Below are 13,309 nucleotides of genomic sequence, written 5' to 3' on the forward strand. Positions count from 1 at the left end.
ATTCTTTTAATGAATATAAGGGTATTCAATTATGATTTTAAGTGATTCTCTAAAATTTAATGTATATTCAATCAAGATTTTAAATAGTTTATTAAAATCTTTAAAAAATCTGGGTTTATTCTATTAAAATTTTAAAGAAGTTTATAACATTTCAGGTGTATTAAATTAGAATTTGATTTTAAAGAATTTGAAAAAGTTGAGGAATTAGAGAGAATTGGAGAGATTTTGTAGTGTAATTTAAGCATTCACAAATCTCACATCTCCCCATGAGATTTCGAGGGAATTAAATCAAAATTTTACATATAATCTCTACAAATCAATTAGATTCCATAAAAATCCATGGATTTATAAATCCATTGAAATCTCTCAAATTTCCAATTGAATACATCCAATGTGTATTCAATCAAGATTTTAAGATAGTTTATTAAAATTCTTAGAAATCCAGGTGTATTCAATTAAGATTTTATAGAAGTTTATAACATTTCTATGTGTATTCAATTAGAATTTGATTTAAAAAAAATTGAAAATGTTGAGGAATTAGAGAGATTTCAGTGTATTTTAAGCATCCACAAGTCTCACATCTCCGATGAGATTTCGGGGGAATTGAATCAAAATTTTACATGACATCTCTACAAATCAATTAAACTCTATAAAAATCCACGGATTTATAAATTCATTTAAATATCTTAAATTCTCAATTGAATATACCCCTCTAAGTTTTAGCACTTAACACGTGTTGGATAATCAGGCAATCTACAAGGCTCAGATTGTGGAAATGGTGGTGGGCTTGGCCCATAAATGCTCACAATAGTCATTGAAACTGGTATAATCCTCATTTTGGTCTCTGACATTGAAAATCGATGAAAATGATTTCTAAGTTTGTCTATCGTTAATCACTTTGGTCTTTCCACGAAAATTCTTTACCAAATGCAAAGTAAGTGAAAGAGTTGATTGGACAAAAATACTCACAATTTAACAGACTTTTCACGAATGACCAAAATAATTTACGGTGGACAAACTCAGGACAATTTTTATCGATTTTCAATGCCAGAACCAAAGTGAAATATTATGTCAACTCAGAGACTATTTTAACTAAAAAACCTTGATTATTTTTAGCTTCTAAATTTAAAAATTAAAAATAATCGCATGTATATAAAATATAGGACAAGAATCACTTATTTTCGTATCTCAACAGGGTTGAGTCAAAAGAGAAATTCTTCTCAGTCTGGACTACCGAACCACTAAGCCCATCGAACCATACATTATAGCATTATACAACTCTGCCCAAGAACATTCCATGAGAGAGAGAGAGAGAGAGAGAGAACAATATCATTTTCGTTCTTTAAGATAGAGAACTAATATATATATATATATATATATATATATATATATATTATACGTGTATTCAGTCAACATGTCCACTACTGGAAAACTATTTACATCGGTCTCTCTTCCTCTCAGCAGACTAACATGAAACATCCCGAGTTAGAAAAATAGAGCGCACACAAATAATAGCAGACCGACGGAAACCACCGCGGATCAAACGATCTCTCCTTCCTCCCCATCCCCGTACAGCGTTGATTCATCGTTGTCGTCGTCGTCGTCGTCATCTCCTGAATATTCGGGCTTTAGAAATAAACCTAGCTGCTCCAAAGGTGATTGGGGATGTGACCCCCCGAAAGCCCCAGACCCACGATTACCACGATTAAAGTTGAGAATAGGAGCGGAGACGGAGAACCCAGCAAACCTTCCAAGTTCCTCTAGGATCTTCAAGCTTGTCTCGATCTCAACTGTTTGCCTCATCTGGATAAGGGATTATATTAAAGTCAGACCACAAAGGCGAAAAACGAGACAACATTCATGCAAGAACCCGTAAAAACTTAAAACCAAAGGTAAACCTTCTCAAGTGCAATTCGAGCTTCTTCTCTTTTTCTTTCCCGTTGCTGCTTCAACTCATTCTCAGCCCTCATTCGTGTGGCAGCTTCAGCAGCTCTTATTTCTGCTTCGATCCTTGCTTTCTCTGTAATTAAGGTAAGCTTAAGACCATCAATTATAGGCAGGTGGCAACAGGATTAACAAGGAGATCTTTGTCTGTGACGGATGCACTGTAGTATCTTATGAATTTAACAATAACACTAATTGAGATATTAAATGTTTTCCACAGACAGGCTTAGGAGTAGGTGAAAGAAAGCAATCAATGCAAAAGGCTAAAGTCATGGGGGTTGTAAACAAACATATCGAAAGCGAGCACTTTCTCTTTGCAAGTCACAAGAAAGGAAAAACATACCATTAGGCTAACATAACATGGTATAACCATTGGCTGCAGTTGCATAAAATAAAGAATCTCCCAACCCAAAATGATGAAATACACCATAGGAAGAAACAAAAGTAGCATCGCTAGAAAATCAAAACTAGAATATTTTCGGCAAAAAACAAGTTATTTACCTTCACGCTGCTTCCTCTCCAGTCTAGCCCTTTCTTGCTGCATCTTAAGCGGATCACTTCTATCACCCTGGATATAAGGAGGAAACGCTGGATAAGCAAACCCAAATGCTAAAAGCTATCAAATAATCATGTGAAAATGTTCTAACACAGTATCCAACAAGCTTTACATGATCTTGCTAAAAGTAAAAACTGAAGCTTACATGATCTAGAAGTTTCTGCTGTTGAGCTTTCCAAATAGTGTCTGCAAAGCGACTCTTTAGCATTGCAGCACGAAGAGCCCTTTTTGGGGACAGTTCAACATCAAAAAGAGAAGTGCTCCATCCTGAAAGAAATGAGTAAGACCACCAAATTAGTAAGTCCAAATATGGCAAGCTAAATAGCCAGCGGTCATACTTAACTTTGGCATTGCTAGTGAAGATACTGACCTTCTCCAGAAGCAGCATCCAATACTGGAGTTGTAAGCCTAGAACTGGAACATATGTTTTCACCATCCAAAGCACTTACACCCCCTTCATATAATTTGCAACATCATAACATCATTCTGGATCAGATCACTAAAAATAACTAAGTGGCTAAATATCTTAATATGCTGTGTCATCTCACCATCAGATTCTGGATCTGATTTGATCGTCTGGGATGTTGACAAGCTTTTTGTTTGACAATCCTATAATGGAATAAAAGCTCAAATTAGCGATAAGAAACATAAAAGTCCTCATGAGAAATGTCAACAGCAACAGAAGCATCATCATACATACCAGTCTGGGTACATTAGAATTAGACAAACCATGCTCTCTGCCCATTGACCTTTCAGAAGATTTGTCTGAACCAGAAGAGAGAGAAATAAATCCATTGTCCAACCATATACTATATAACAGGAAAGTTGCAGCAAATGAAAAAATAATCTAACCATTAAAGGACTTATGGGTTGAGTCACTAGGACGCCTGCATTGACATGCAACGTTGCCACATGAGCCACATTTTAAGCAAACCAGGCTTGATGGCTGCTTTGCATTAATAGAGCCTGAAGCTTGTTTACAGGCACTATTGGTGCTTCTATTTAAGTTCTTTGATGACAATTTGGGATTAGAATTCTGAGCTGTTTTAGAAAGCTCTGCCTATCAACAAAATATACATACATTACTCAGGTAGAAAAGGAAAATGCTCTTCAACAGCGTCAGCTTTTTAAATAATAGAACAAAAGAGTATACAGCATTCAAGCCACCATCTATTAGCTGACAGGCTTAAAATTCCAAATTTTATTTGTTTTTGAAGCAATCCAGTACGCATTATTGTAAACATAAAAAATCACAATTTCATGACTATCACTTACCTCAGCATCAGTTGCACCAACAGGGACTCTGACCTTCTCTTCACCTGAAATAGGCCTCTTGCTCACCGAACTATTTTGCAAGGGAGGAGAGTTGCATGGATTCTGTCTAGCACAAGTTACTTTCTTAATTTGCCCATTTGATGGATTCCCTGATTCAACCTTGGAGCTTCCATGACTCAACTTCTCATCTAAAAGACCCCATCTCATCTCAAAAAAACTATTCAGGTTTTCTGCCAGATGATGAAAAGGATTGCCAGGAGGATTATAGAGCATGGCATTAGAAAAAGTCAGCCTGACATCAGCTGCAAACTCTTCAGCGCTTAAGTACAAATCTTTCTGCAGCTTTGATTTTACCGTGCCCAAATCCATGGGATAAGAGATGATGCGAAAGTAATCTGGGATTCCCAGCTTCACAGGATCAACTGGTTCATTGAAAGGCCAGCTTTCCTTTTTACTCATCAGTGTTTTGAGGATCGTCAAACATTGCACCTTCACACTACGATCAATCTTCCTCTTCTTCTCTTTCTGACCCTCAAGATCGCCTGAGGATCCACGCTTCTTAGAACCTGGAAGTGAAGATTTCGCCATTGCGCTGACCTCCCTGATTGAGGCATGATGCCCATAGTCACACGAGTGACTCCTAGAATAATTAGTATCAGCTTCAAATTTTTTTCCAGGATCAGCTTCAATTCTTTTGCAGGCAAATTTAATCTTCAGCTTGTTGCTCGACAGCATGGTTTTCGTGGCAATCATCGTAAGGAACTACGTGAACTCTCAAGAAAACCCAAACTTCAAGTTCTTAGACAAATTTGTATGGCCTCCTAATACGCAATAACACTAAGAATACCAGTTCCCTCTCACAATAAAGGCATGAAAATCGCCGCTCTCTGCAGAAAATAAGCGACGAATATTTTACGAATGTACAATAAGTGCACTACTTAACAGTTAATAAGTATACAGTAAAAGTTTAAAGAAAACAGGAACACTTGGTATTTAGATAAACCCCTCCACCTTTTTCCATAAACTTTCAATTGAAGTCCTCAAACTTATGGAATTCACTAACTATAATCAAGGGTCGTATCCAAATTACTAAATAAAAGTAATTTACAGAACTTCTACACAAATTAACCAAGCATCAAACCCAACTCAAATCTGTTGACTTCCGAACTATCCGAGTACGAAAAATCAGCTGTTGACATAATAACGAAATTTGACCCCAAATACAACGTAATTACTAAAACCCCAAAAACATAAAACGCCAAAAAACCCCATACAAAATCATCACACCGACGGAAAAAAAAACCCAGAAACTAAAAGTAACAAGGAAGAAAACCCAGATCAAAACAACGACTAAAAACGCCAAAAAAACAAATTGGGAAATCAGAGGCCAAGGATCGAAGGAGAACTCACCTGAATCGAATCGAATCGAATCGAAAGTAGAGAGCAAAACAACCGGGAGATCGTGCGTCACGGCGAGAGCGAGAGGGCTGAATAGCCCCCTCGCGGATATGGGGATAGGATGCAGGACTAGGGTTTTACAGTGAGAGGAGGCGTGGGAAGAAGGGAGGGAGGGAGAGAGTGAGGGGTTAGGGCGATTTCCCAATACAGCGAGGATTTATATTTATATTTTTTAAATTTTAAATACTCGCCGACTTGGATTGGATGGGAATCATGGGATCTTTCTGCGCGATATTAATTAGATTCTGCCTTTTCCTTTTGTGAATTTACCGTTTTGCCCTTTGACTTCCCTTGTTTCTGTTGGATTCAAAGTTTCATTTCTTCTCTTGGATTGGGAAATTGCAATATAATTATATATGTTATTTGTTGTTCATATTTCCTTGTTAAATTTAAGAATCTGCTATCCACATACTCCATTTTACTTTTTACATATCTTTATTAATTTCTATCCGTTGATTTTCTTCAATTCATCCGATCCGACGGTCGAAAATTAAAAGGGTGTGTGAAAAGTAAAATAAAGTGTGTGAATATCACACCCCTAAATTTTATTAGCATTCAGTTAAAAAAAATAAGAAAAAAACGCTTATCACATATTGTATCATCTCTTTAACAGAGGTAAGACTGACCAACATATGTGGGTCGGAAGTATTTTTGTTCACCACCATAAATTATAAGGAAAACTAATGAAAATGGCTTGAAAACTTTGAGTTTTAATGATAAGGACAAAATAAAGGGTAAAGTGAATAGTACCAGGATTGACTTTTTAGTGTAAAAATGTGGTTTTTCGTTAAAGTGAACAGTACCGTGTGCTTTTCGTTAAAGTTCCCTAAATTATAATGTATGCTCATCATACATTAATCATTCGTCATGTGTCATGTCATTTAGGTTTTGTTAACTTTTTTTTTCAAAATTAAAAAAATAATATTTAGTGTCAAAGTTAATTTGAATTATGTGAACAGACACGTAAATGATTAGATGTATGATAAGCATAGTTTGTAATGAAGAGCAGAAATGCTCCAGACCATGTATATTAGTCGGGAAAACAAGAAGGTAGCCGAACTCAAAAACCCTCCCTTTGCATTGGTTGCTTTTCTCGTTGATAAAAAACAAATAGTAAAGGTTAACAACTCTCAAGCTCAAGACCCCACTATTAGGAGCGGGTTCAAAAAACCGAAAACCGAAAAAACCCTTTCAAAACAAATATTGGCTTACATCACACTAGGGAGTACACTGTTGAGTTCCAATCAGTTTACAACGACGCCAAATGTTTTAAGTTTCTCTAAATGACGTCACATGATTGATTTGGAACACAAAAGCCCGTAACATCAATAAAATCTCAAATTCCGAACCAGAAAACCTTCACTGTTAACAAATTAAATTAAAACGGAAGAGCAACTTCTACATGAATGCAAATGGAAACATAAACAGTAGGAATCAAGGCGAAGGCTGCATTGGAACTCTAATCTCAATCTCAACTGATAGTTAAAATTAGTGTCACAAACGCATCGACGTTTAACGTAAAACTAACAAAAACTTGAAACAATTCATCCATATTTGCTTTGAAGCTTCAACAACATTCGTAACATAACAGTACAGCCAAAACAATGCATTCAAAACAGCGATGTACCCTTCCCCTTCTTGTCTCCACCGATTTCAAAGTGCTTGCACCTCTGCAGAAAAAACGCATCGAAGTTTAGCGTAACGCGTTAGATATTATCGATAATCTAAGGTAGACACCAAATGGAGCAATTTGCACCATAACACTAACCTTGATCGGGTGCTGGGATACATGCTTGCAACCCTGGCATTGGAGCCTCAGCACAATCTTCTTAGTAGTCTTTGCCTGTTTATCAACGTCAAAGTTAACGATGCAACAAATTTGAAATCAAACAACCACAAGGGATGAATTAGGCTGTTGAATACCTTCTTGTGGAAGACTGGTTTTGTCTGCCCACCATAACCAGACTGCTTGCGATCGTAACGACGCTTTCCCTGAGCAGCAAGACTATCCTTGCCCTTCTTGTATTGTGTGACCTTGTGCAAGGTGTGCTTCTTGCACTCCTTGCTCTTGCAGTAGGTCTTCTTTGTCTTGGGAACGTTCACCTGAAAAATTACAACATGGGTTAAAACGGATTATGAAATCTGATCAAAACCCAGATACAGTAAGTTTCAAACAAATCATGCAGAAAAATATGTAATCTTTAAACTTCTAAAAGAAATCGAACAGAACATCAGAATAGAAAACGATTTAAAATCTGATTAAAACCCGGTTCCAGTGAGGTTTCAAACAAATCAAACAGCAAAGCAAAATTGAAAACGAATCAGCAATCAGATGAAAACCCAGGTGCAGTAACAAACAGGAGAAATGAATTACTAACCAAACGGATTAATGCAATCTGACATAGAAGTATGAAGCATAAGAACAAAATTGCAAAACAACAGCAAAGCCCTAAACTATCAACGAAATCAGATTAAACCCATAAACTTCAACCCAAATATAAATGGTTTAATCTTATATTTAAGCTGAAACATAACACGAAATTGCTACAGACCCTTCGAACCAAATTCACGATTAAATTTATCAGTAATTATTGCATAAACAGATCCACAACAAAAAACCAAGAGAACCAAGTTGCACGTAATACTGTGGGAGAGAAGAAGAAGAAGAAGAAGAGAGAGAGAGAGAGAGAGATACCATGGTGGATTTGCCGCGGCGTCGATACAGAAATGAGCAGCTGAAGCTTGTTACAAGAACCCTAGAGGGCATCGGAGCGGTATGCGTTGGGTTTTATACTTTGATGGGATGGGCTTTTGTTCGGCTACAAGTGTTCTTATTTTGGAAACGGGCTGGGCTGCCTTCAGTGTTTTATCAAAGTTGGGCTTTTGCAAAACCTGAACCCTAAACCTTTCTATTCCATAGGTTCGGATAAATTTTTAGTTATATTTGGAAGTGTGCTATCCATATATCTCTTTTTACTTCTCACATATTTTTTTAAATTTTTGACCGTCGAATCAGCTGAATCGAAGAAGATCAAATGACAGAAATCAATAAGGCACGTGTGAGGAGTAAAAAGAGGTGTGTGGATGTCACACCCCTGTATTTATTGGTGTATGATAAAAAGGAACGTACAATTTAGAGGCCTTAGCTTTTGTGTTGTTTTTTGTTACATTGGATGGAATCGAACCCGAAGGTTTCGAGTTTGGTTACTTTCTTTAATAGTTTTTTTTGTTGGTGGAGAAGATGTTGTTGCTCCAAAATGGTAGCAGGGTTTTCAGGAGAACGTACATTTTCCAACACATCCAATATTTGGCAAAGTATGTGCAAGGATATGTTCGCGACTTCAAAGTACGTGCAGTGGTGGTCGGATGATTTGGATCTTCAAACCACCTCCCCTGAGATTATCAGCAGGCAGTTGACACCCCATCACCTTAGTCTTCAAAGCCTGAGCAACGTTATAAACAAAACTTTCTACAAATTTGAGATGCTATTTTGTTTATTTTAATTATGAGTTTGCTAGTAAACGACTCAGAATATCGTTACATTTCGTGTTGATCTTGTAATGTTTAGTAGTTAAAAGATACTAATTAAAGAAAAATTTTCCAAGTAAAGAATGGTTGGAACATTACCTTTTTCTATATACTTAGTGTCCACCCCGTAAAACTCATACAAAATCTGATACACCGCTCTCTCACCGTGACACTTTTTAGAGTACTTCTCATCGTATTAAGGCCAAAGTGAGGAATTATACAAATCTCAGAGACCATTTTGGTTAAAAAAACCTAGATATAATGATAAAGACAAAATCAATGCCTTTTCGGCGATCCTACACACCCCCGAATGCAATCTTTTCCTCTTGGCAGCTGAAAGAAACTTTCACTTCTCAATGTATTAAGGATGCCAATATGTTCGTCAGGCGTATGAAACTATCAATGGCTCTCTTGAGGCATCTTCGGATATTTTGCTGTAGTAGGAGTACAGAGCTAACTGGACAAGCCCTAAAATTGTTCCAATACCGTTTGGGATCTGCATCCAAAATGTAATTTGAAGAGGATCAACACAAGTTCCGAAACTCGGGTTTGGCATGTTAACATCTTGCTGCAGAAAACAGAACACTTACATAGAGGAAAGGGTCCTCCTTGAGCACTCCATATGCAGAGAAAGAGAGACTCATCAAAAACGTCGCGAGAGAAAGATTAAATGGCATGAACTCGACACTCCTTGTTTTGATCACCAATTTCTGAAAAAGGGTACACGCGAAACCATACGTGTGAGGATAAATTGCGCTGTCCAAAACCTGTGAGCGAAAAATTTAACACGCAAACTTACTATGATAAACAGCGGCGAAGCAAACATTGAGATGAGCGAAGCAACACTCAGGTATCCGACGAACGTTTGCCTCTCATCGTAGTCTAAAAGTCCCAAGGTCAAAAAGACAACGAACGCAAACACAACAATAACTGCCGCTATCAATCCCATCATCCTCAGCTGCAAAAAGAAATTTCAAGAACGCAGTCATGCAGTGTTTTAATAGGCATTGGCTGTCTACATGAGCAGGTAGATTTGGGGAAGAATATCACCTTGATCGCTCTTTCGGCGTGCCTAATGAAAATGCTTAAGTAGACTAACTGGAAAACCGCCCCGATTGAATTGACTGTAGCCACCGGTATAATCCCAGTTTTCACAACAGGCATGCCATACCAGGAGCATATCAAGCAGTTCAAAAGTGCATATATGTAAGGCAATCCAGAAAATTGTTCTGTTGACTTAGTTTTGACAATTCTCTTAAATGTTGGTCTGGAAAACAAAACATGGCTATATGATCAGAATCAAGAGCAAAATATCATTAATCTCCATTTTTTCGTGAACTTTTTAAATAACTTACATTGGTGACACAAATAACACAAAGGCAAAGATATTCCCTGCAATTGACAAAGATATGTGTTAAAACTGGCAATCTGAGACATTCTTTCTTTTTATAGATTCCAAAACTGCATAGACATATATTTCCAACTGATTCTTATGCATCTTTTTGACAAGGCGGTATTCTAAATTAACTCTATCTACAGAGAAGGGGATTCAAACACGGGTAAAAGGGGTGAGCATATTGCCCTGGTTAGCCTAACCTCACATGCATCTTGAACAACATATGCTTTTCTTCATAAATCAACATTCCAAAAACCTCCAATCACCACAACAATATCTTATAAAGTCACTCAACAGAATTCATGGTTTTGTTCCTTTAAAAAAAACATAAAACTATGAACTTACCTTTGCACCTGAGGTCCGAAGTTCAATTCCCCCGCTTTTGATAAAAAAATGGAAGAAGCGTAATGAAGCAGATATGGTGCTAAGATAAAGAAGGGTACCTGCAATGCCGGCTGCAGTACTCCAACCTAAATAAACAGAAAACAGTCCAGTCGGCAACATCGATCTATGTCAATTATCAAAACAACTGCTCAACAAATGTATGTATTCAACTTTACTCACTGCTACTCCACACCAAACAGAAGCTCTCTCTCCCTCTCTCTTGTAACTTTGTATATTAATGGTCCAAACGAGAAGGATTTTTCTTAATATATATACTTGTTACGGAGGACCCCAGATAATTTACACCATCTATTATTTACTACCAACTTTTTGAGACTTCTTTAACGTGCCACAAAAAGTTTTTGTTAAACCAATGATATTAGATTATTTAAACTATGGTATTATGATGGGAAATTGGGAACCGTGAGTACTCCAAGTTAGCCAAATGCAACTATAATCCATACATTTATATATTGAACATACGATGAGTTATGCACAATGATTTTATGACGGTTTTAACCACACAATAGGGCTATATCATTCAAGTTTAAACGTTGAACCCTTACATCATCGTAATAAAACTGAATAGATATGTGACACAGGCTGCCCAGGAAAATGCGAGACCGCATACGATTTTGTGGCTTAGATAGACTTCAAGTGGGTTCATCCCTCACTTTCACTCATCAATTGGTTGAGATTTTTATAGATTTTGGGCCATGCAAATTATTTGGAACCTGTTAGTCACTTATATATACGTTGTATATTGGTTATTATCACGTGATAAATATATATATATATATATATTTTTTTTTATTCACATCTCATCTTAGAATACGCAGAAGGTTATTTAGGATCGTGCTATCCACAAATTCGTTTTTACTTTTCACACATTCTCAATTTTCAGTCGTCCGGTCGAATAAATTGAATGAAGTTCAAATGATAGAAATTGACAAGAAGTATGTGGAAAATACAAATGAATGTATGGATAACACCATCCGGTTTTTTATTGTCAATTTTGCTTTTTTGGGTTAATTTGATTGGGACAACGAACAATACAATGGATGTCTGGATCAAACTTTATTTTGATAATTTTATACACAACTCAAATCATATTAAGTGTTCACACATGAAAAATATGTATATGAAAACAAAAATGGACCTGTCAAGACCTCTTCGTCCTCATGTTACTTAGGGCTGGTTTGGTATTGCTGTGCTTTGAAAAAAAACTGCTGTGAGAATAAGCGGCTGTGCTGTGAGAATAAGCGGCTGTGAAATAAATCAGCAGAGTGTTTGGTAAACTTTTTTGTAAAAGAGCTTTTGGGAAAAAAAACAGTCTAATAGTGGATCTTTTCATTAAAGAAGCACTGTAGCTCCGTGTGCTTTGAAAAAAAGCCAGTTTTCCAAAGCTACAAATAGCAGCTTCAGCTTTTTCCTTTGATTTCAGCTTATTCTCACAGCAGCTTCCAAAATAAGCCATTTTTTTTCAGTTTACCAAACACCTAAAACCCTCACAGCTTTTTTTCATGGGTGCTTTTTTTTTAAGCACCTCACTCCCAAACTAGGTCTTAGTACCTCAATTTACTTGAGAGAAAAAGAGTGAGCTAGCTGTACTTTTGTTACTAATTACAAGTAACAATGGTCCCAAAACCTCATGTTAAAGAAATATGCTTTGCAATTTATTGTGAAATTGGCCCTCATTTAAGGTGTTGCGATATTGATCGTTAGGATATGAGATTCATACTTTTAACACGTTCTTATGTTTGATGAATTTTTAATTTACAATGATCATAAACCAATTGACAATATAAGAAATAACTATTTATAAACACATGCAATGTCATTTATTTTCCCAATATGAGATTCATACTCTAAACAGAAAAGACATTGACCAAACCACTACATATGAAACTTGTGTTCTTGTCTGTGCTTGATTTTGCTTGGTGTTTTGGTATTTTCATTGTGGTTGGTTTGATTATTTGCTCATCAACATTGATAAATCCATAAAGGCATTGTACATACATACATATATACATATATATATATATGTATATATATGTATATATATGTATATATATGTATATATATATATATATATATATAGATCCAAGGAAGCATAATCTCTATAATTAAAAGTAGGGATATTTTGGATGCGGTCCCTAATTCTTAACATTCTTTGATTAAAACCTTAATGGTATTCAAAGTTTGATCAAAGTCCCTTGACTTTGTACACCTCATTATATTACTATTAATATTTATATTTTTATAGTTTTGACATTAATTGTTTGATATTTTATGAGATTTATAATCCTATAAATTTAAAATCCCTCATTATAATACTATTAGAAAAGGTTACAATAAAAGAATTCAAACATTTTGATTGAATAAATGGATAAAAACTATGTAAAAATAAGAAATAATAAATGGCAAAAGAATGTATCCATAGTGTTAAAAAAATTGGTACATTTTACAAAAACATTGGTACATTTCACATATGTACATTAATAAAGAAGAATGGGTACATTACAAATAAATTAGGGTACATATAAAAGATTAAAAAATTATGAGTACAAATGAATTTTTTTAAAAATATAGGCCCTAAAAGAAATTAATACATGGGTACAAAATAAAACTAAAAAGAAAATACTGCAAATTTTTAAAAAAAAATGTTGCAAATTAAAAGTGGGTACAAACCAAAAATATAAATATATGATACAAAAGTTTAGGCATAAAACATAAATATACCATATGTAATTTTTCTATCATTGATT

General features: G+C 35.7%; 3 protein-coding genes across 3 annotated transcripts; all 3 read right to left on the reverse strand.

The window, feature by feature from the left end:
• Positions 1–1,132: 1,132 nt before the first annotated feature.
• On the reverse strand, positions 1,133–5,395 carry LOC126623564 (transcription factor GTE12-like). The gene is made up of 10 exons (XM_050292479.1): positions 5,186–5,395; positions 3,776–4,662; positions 3,353–3,560; positions 3,201–3,265; positions 3,049–3,109; positions 2,871–2,954; positions 2,646–2,767; positions 2,446–2,512; positions 1,899–2,020; positions 1,133–1,803 (listed from the first exon to the last, which is right to left on the reverse strand). The coding sequence occupies exons 2-10, from the start codon at positions 4,526–4,528 to the stop codon at positions 1,540–1,542; spliced, it is 1,746 nt and encodes a 581-aa protein (XP_050148436.1). The 5' UTR covers positions 4,529–4,662; positions 5,186–5,395; the 3' UTR covers positions 1,133–1,539.
• Positions 5,396–6,667: 1,272 nt separating this feature from the next.
• LOC126624766 (60S ribosomal protein L44-like) lies at positions 6,668–8,083 on the reverse strand. Its single transcript, XM_050293874.1, has 4 exons — positions 7,929–8,083; positions 7,157–7,336; positions 7,002–7,076; positions 6,668–6,903 (listed from the first exon to the last, which is right to left on the reverse strand). The coding sequence occupies exons 1-4, from the start codon at positions 7,998–8,000 to the stop codon at positions 6,844–6,846; spliced, it is 387 nt and encodes a 128-aa protein (XP_050149831.1). The 5' UTR covers positions 8,001–8,083; the 3' UTR covers positions 6,668–6,843.
• A 746-nt stretch (positions 8,084–8,829) lies between these two features.
• Positions 8,830–11,025, reverse strand: LOC126621214 (bidirectional sugar transporter SWEET2a-like). The gene is made up of 6 exons (XM_050289616.1): positions 10,601–11,025; positions 10,117–10,153; positions 9,812–10,028; positions 9,561–9,719; positions 9,352–9,471; positions 8,830–9,257 (listed from the first exon to the last, which is right to left on the reverse strand). Exons 1-6 carry the CDS (start codon positions 10,659–10,661, stop codon positions 9,144–9,146), a joined length of 708 nt encoding a protein of 235 aa, XP_050145573.1. The 5' UTR covers positions 10,662–11,025; the 3' UTR covers positions 8,830–9,143.
• Between the last annotated feature and the right edge of the window lie 2,284 nt (positions 11,026–13,309).

The sequence above is a fragment of the Malus sylvestris genome, chromosome 5 (assembly GCF_916048215.2).
Source record: "Malus sylvestris chromosome 5, drMalSylv7.2, whole genome shotgun sequence".
NCBI lineage: Eukaryota > Viridiplantae > Streptophyta > Magnoliopsida > Rosales > Rosaceae > Malus > Malus sylvestris.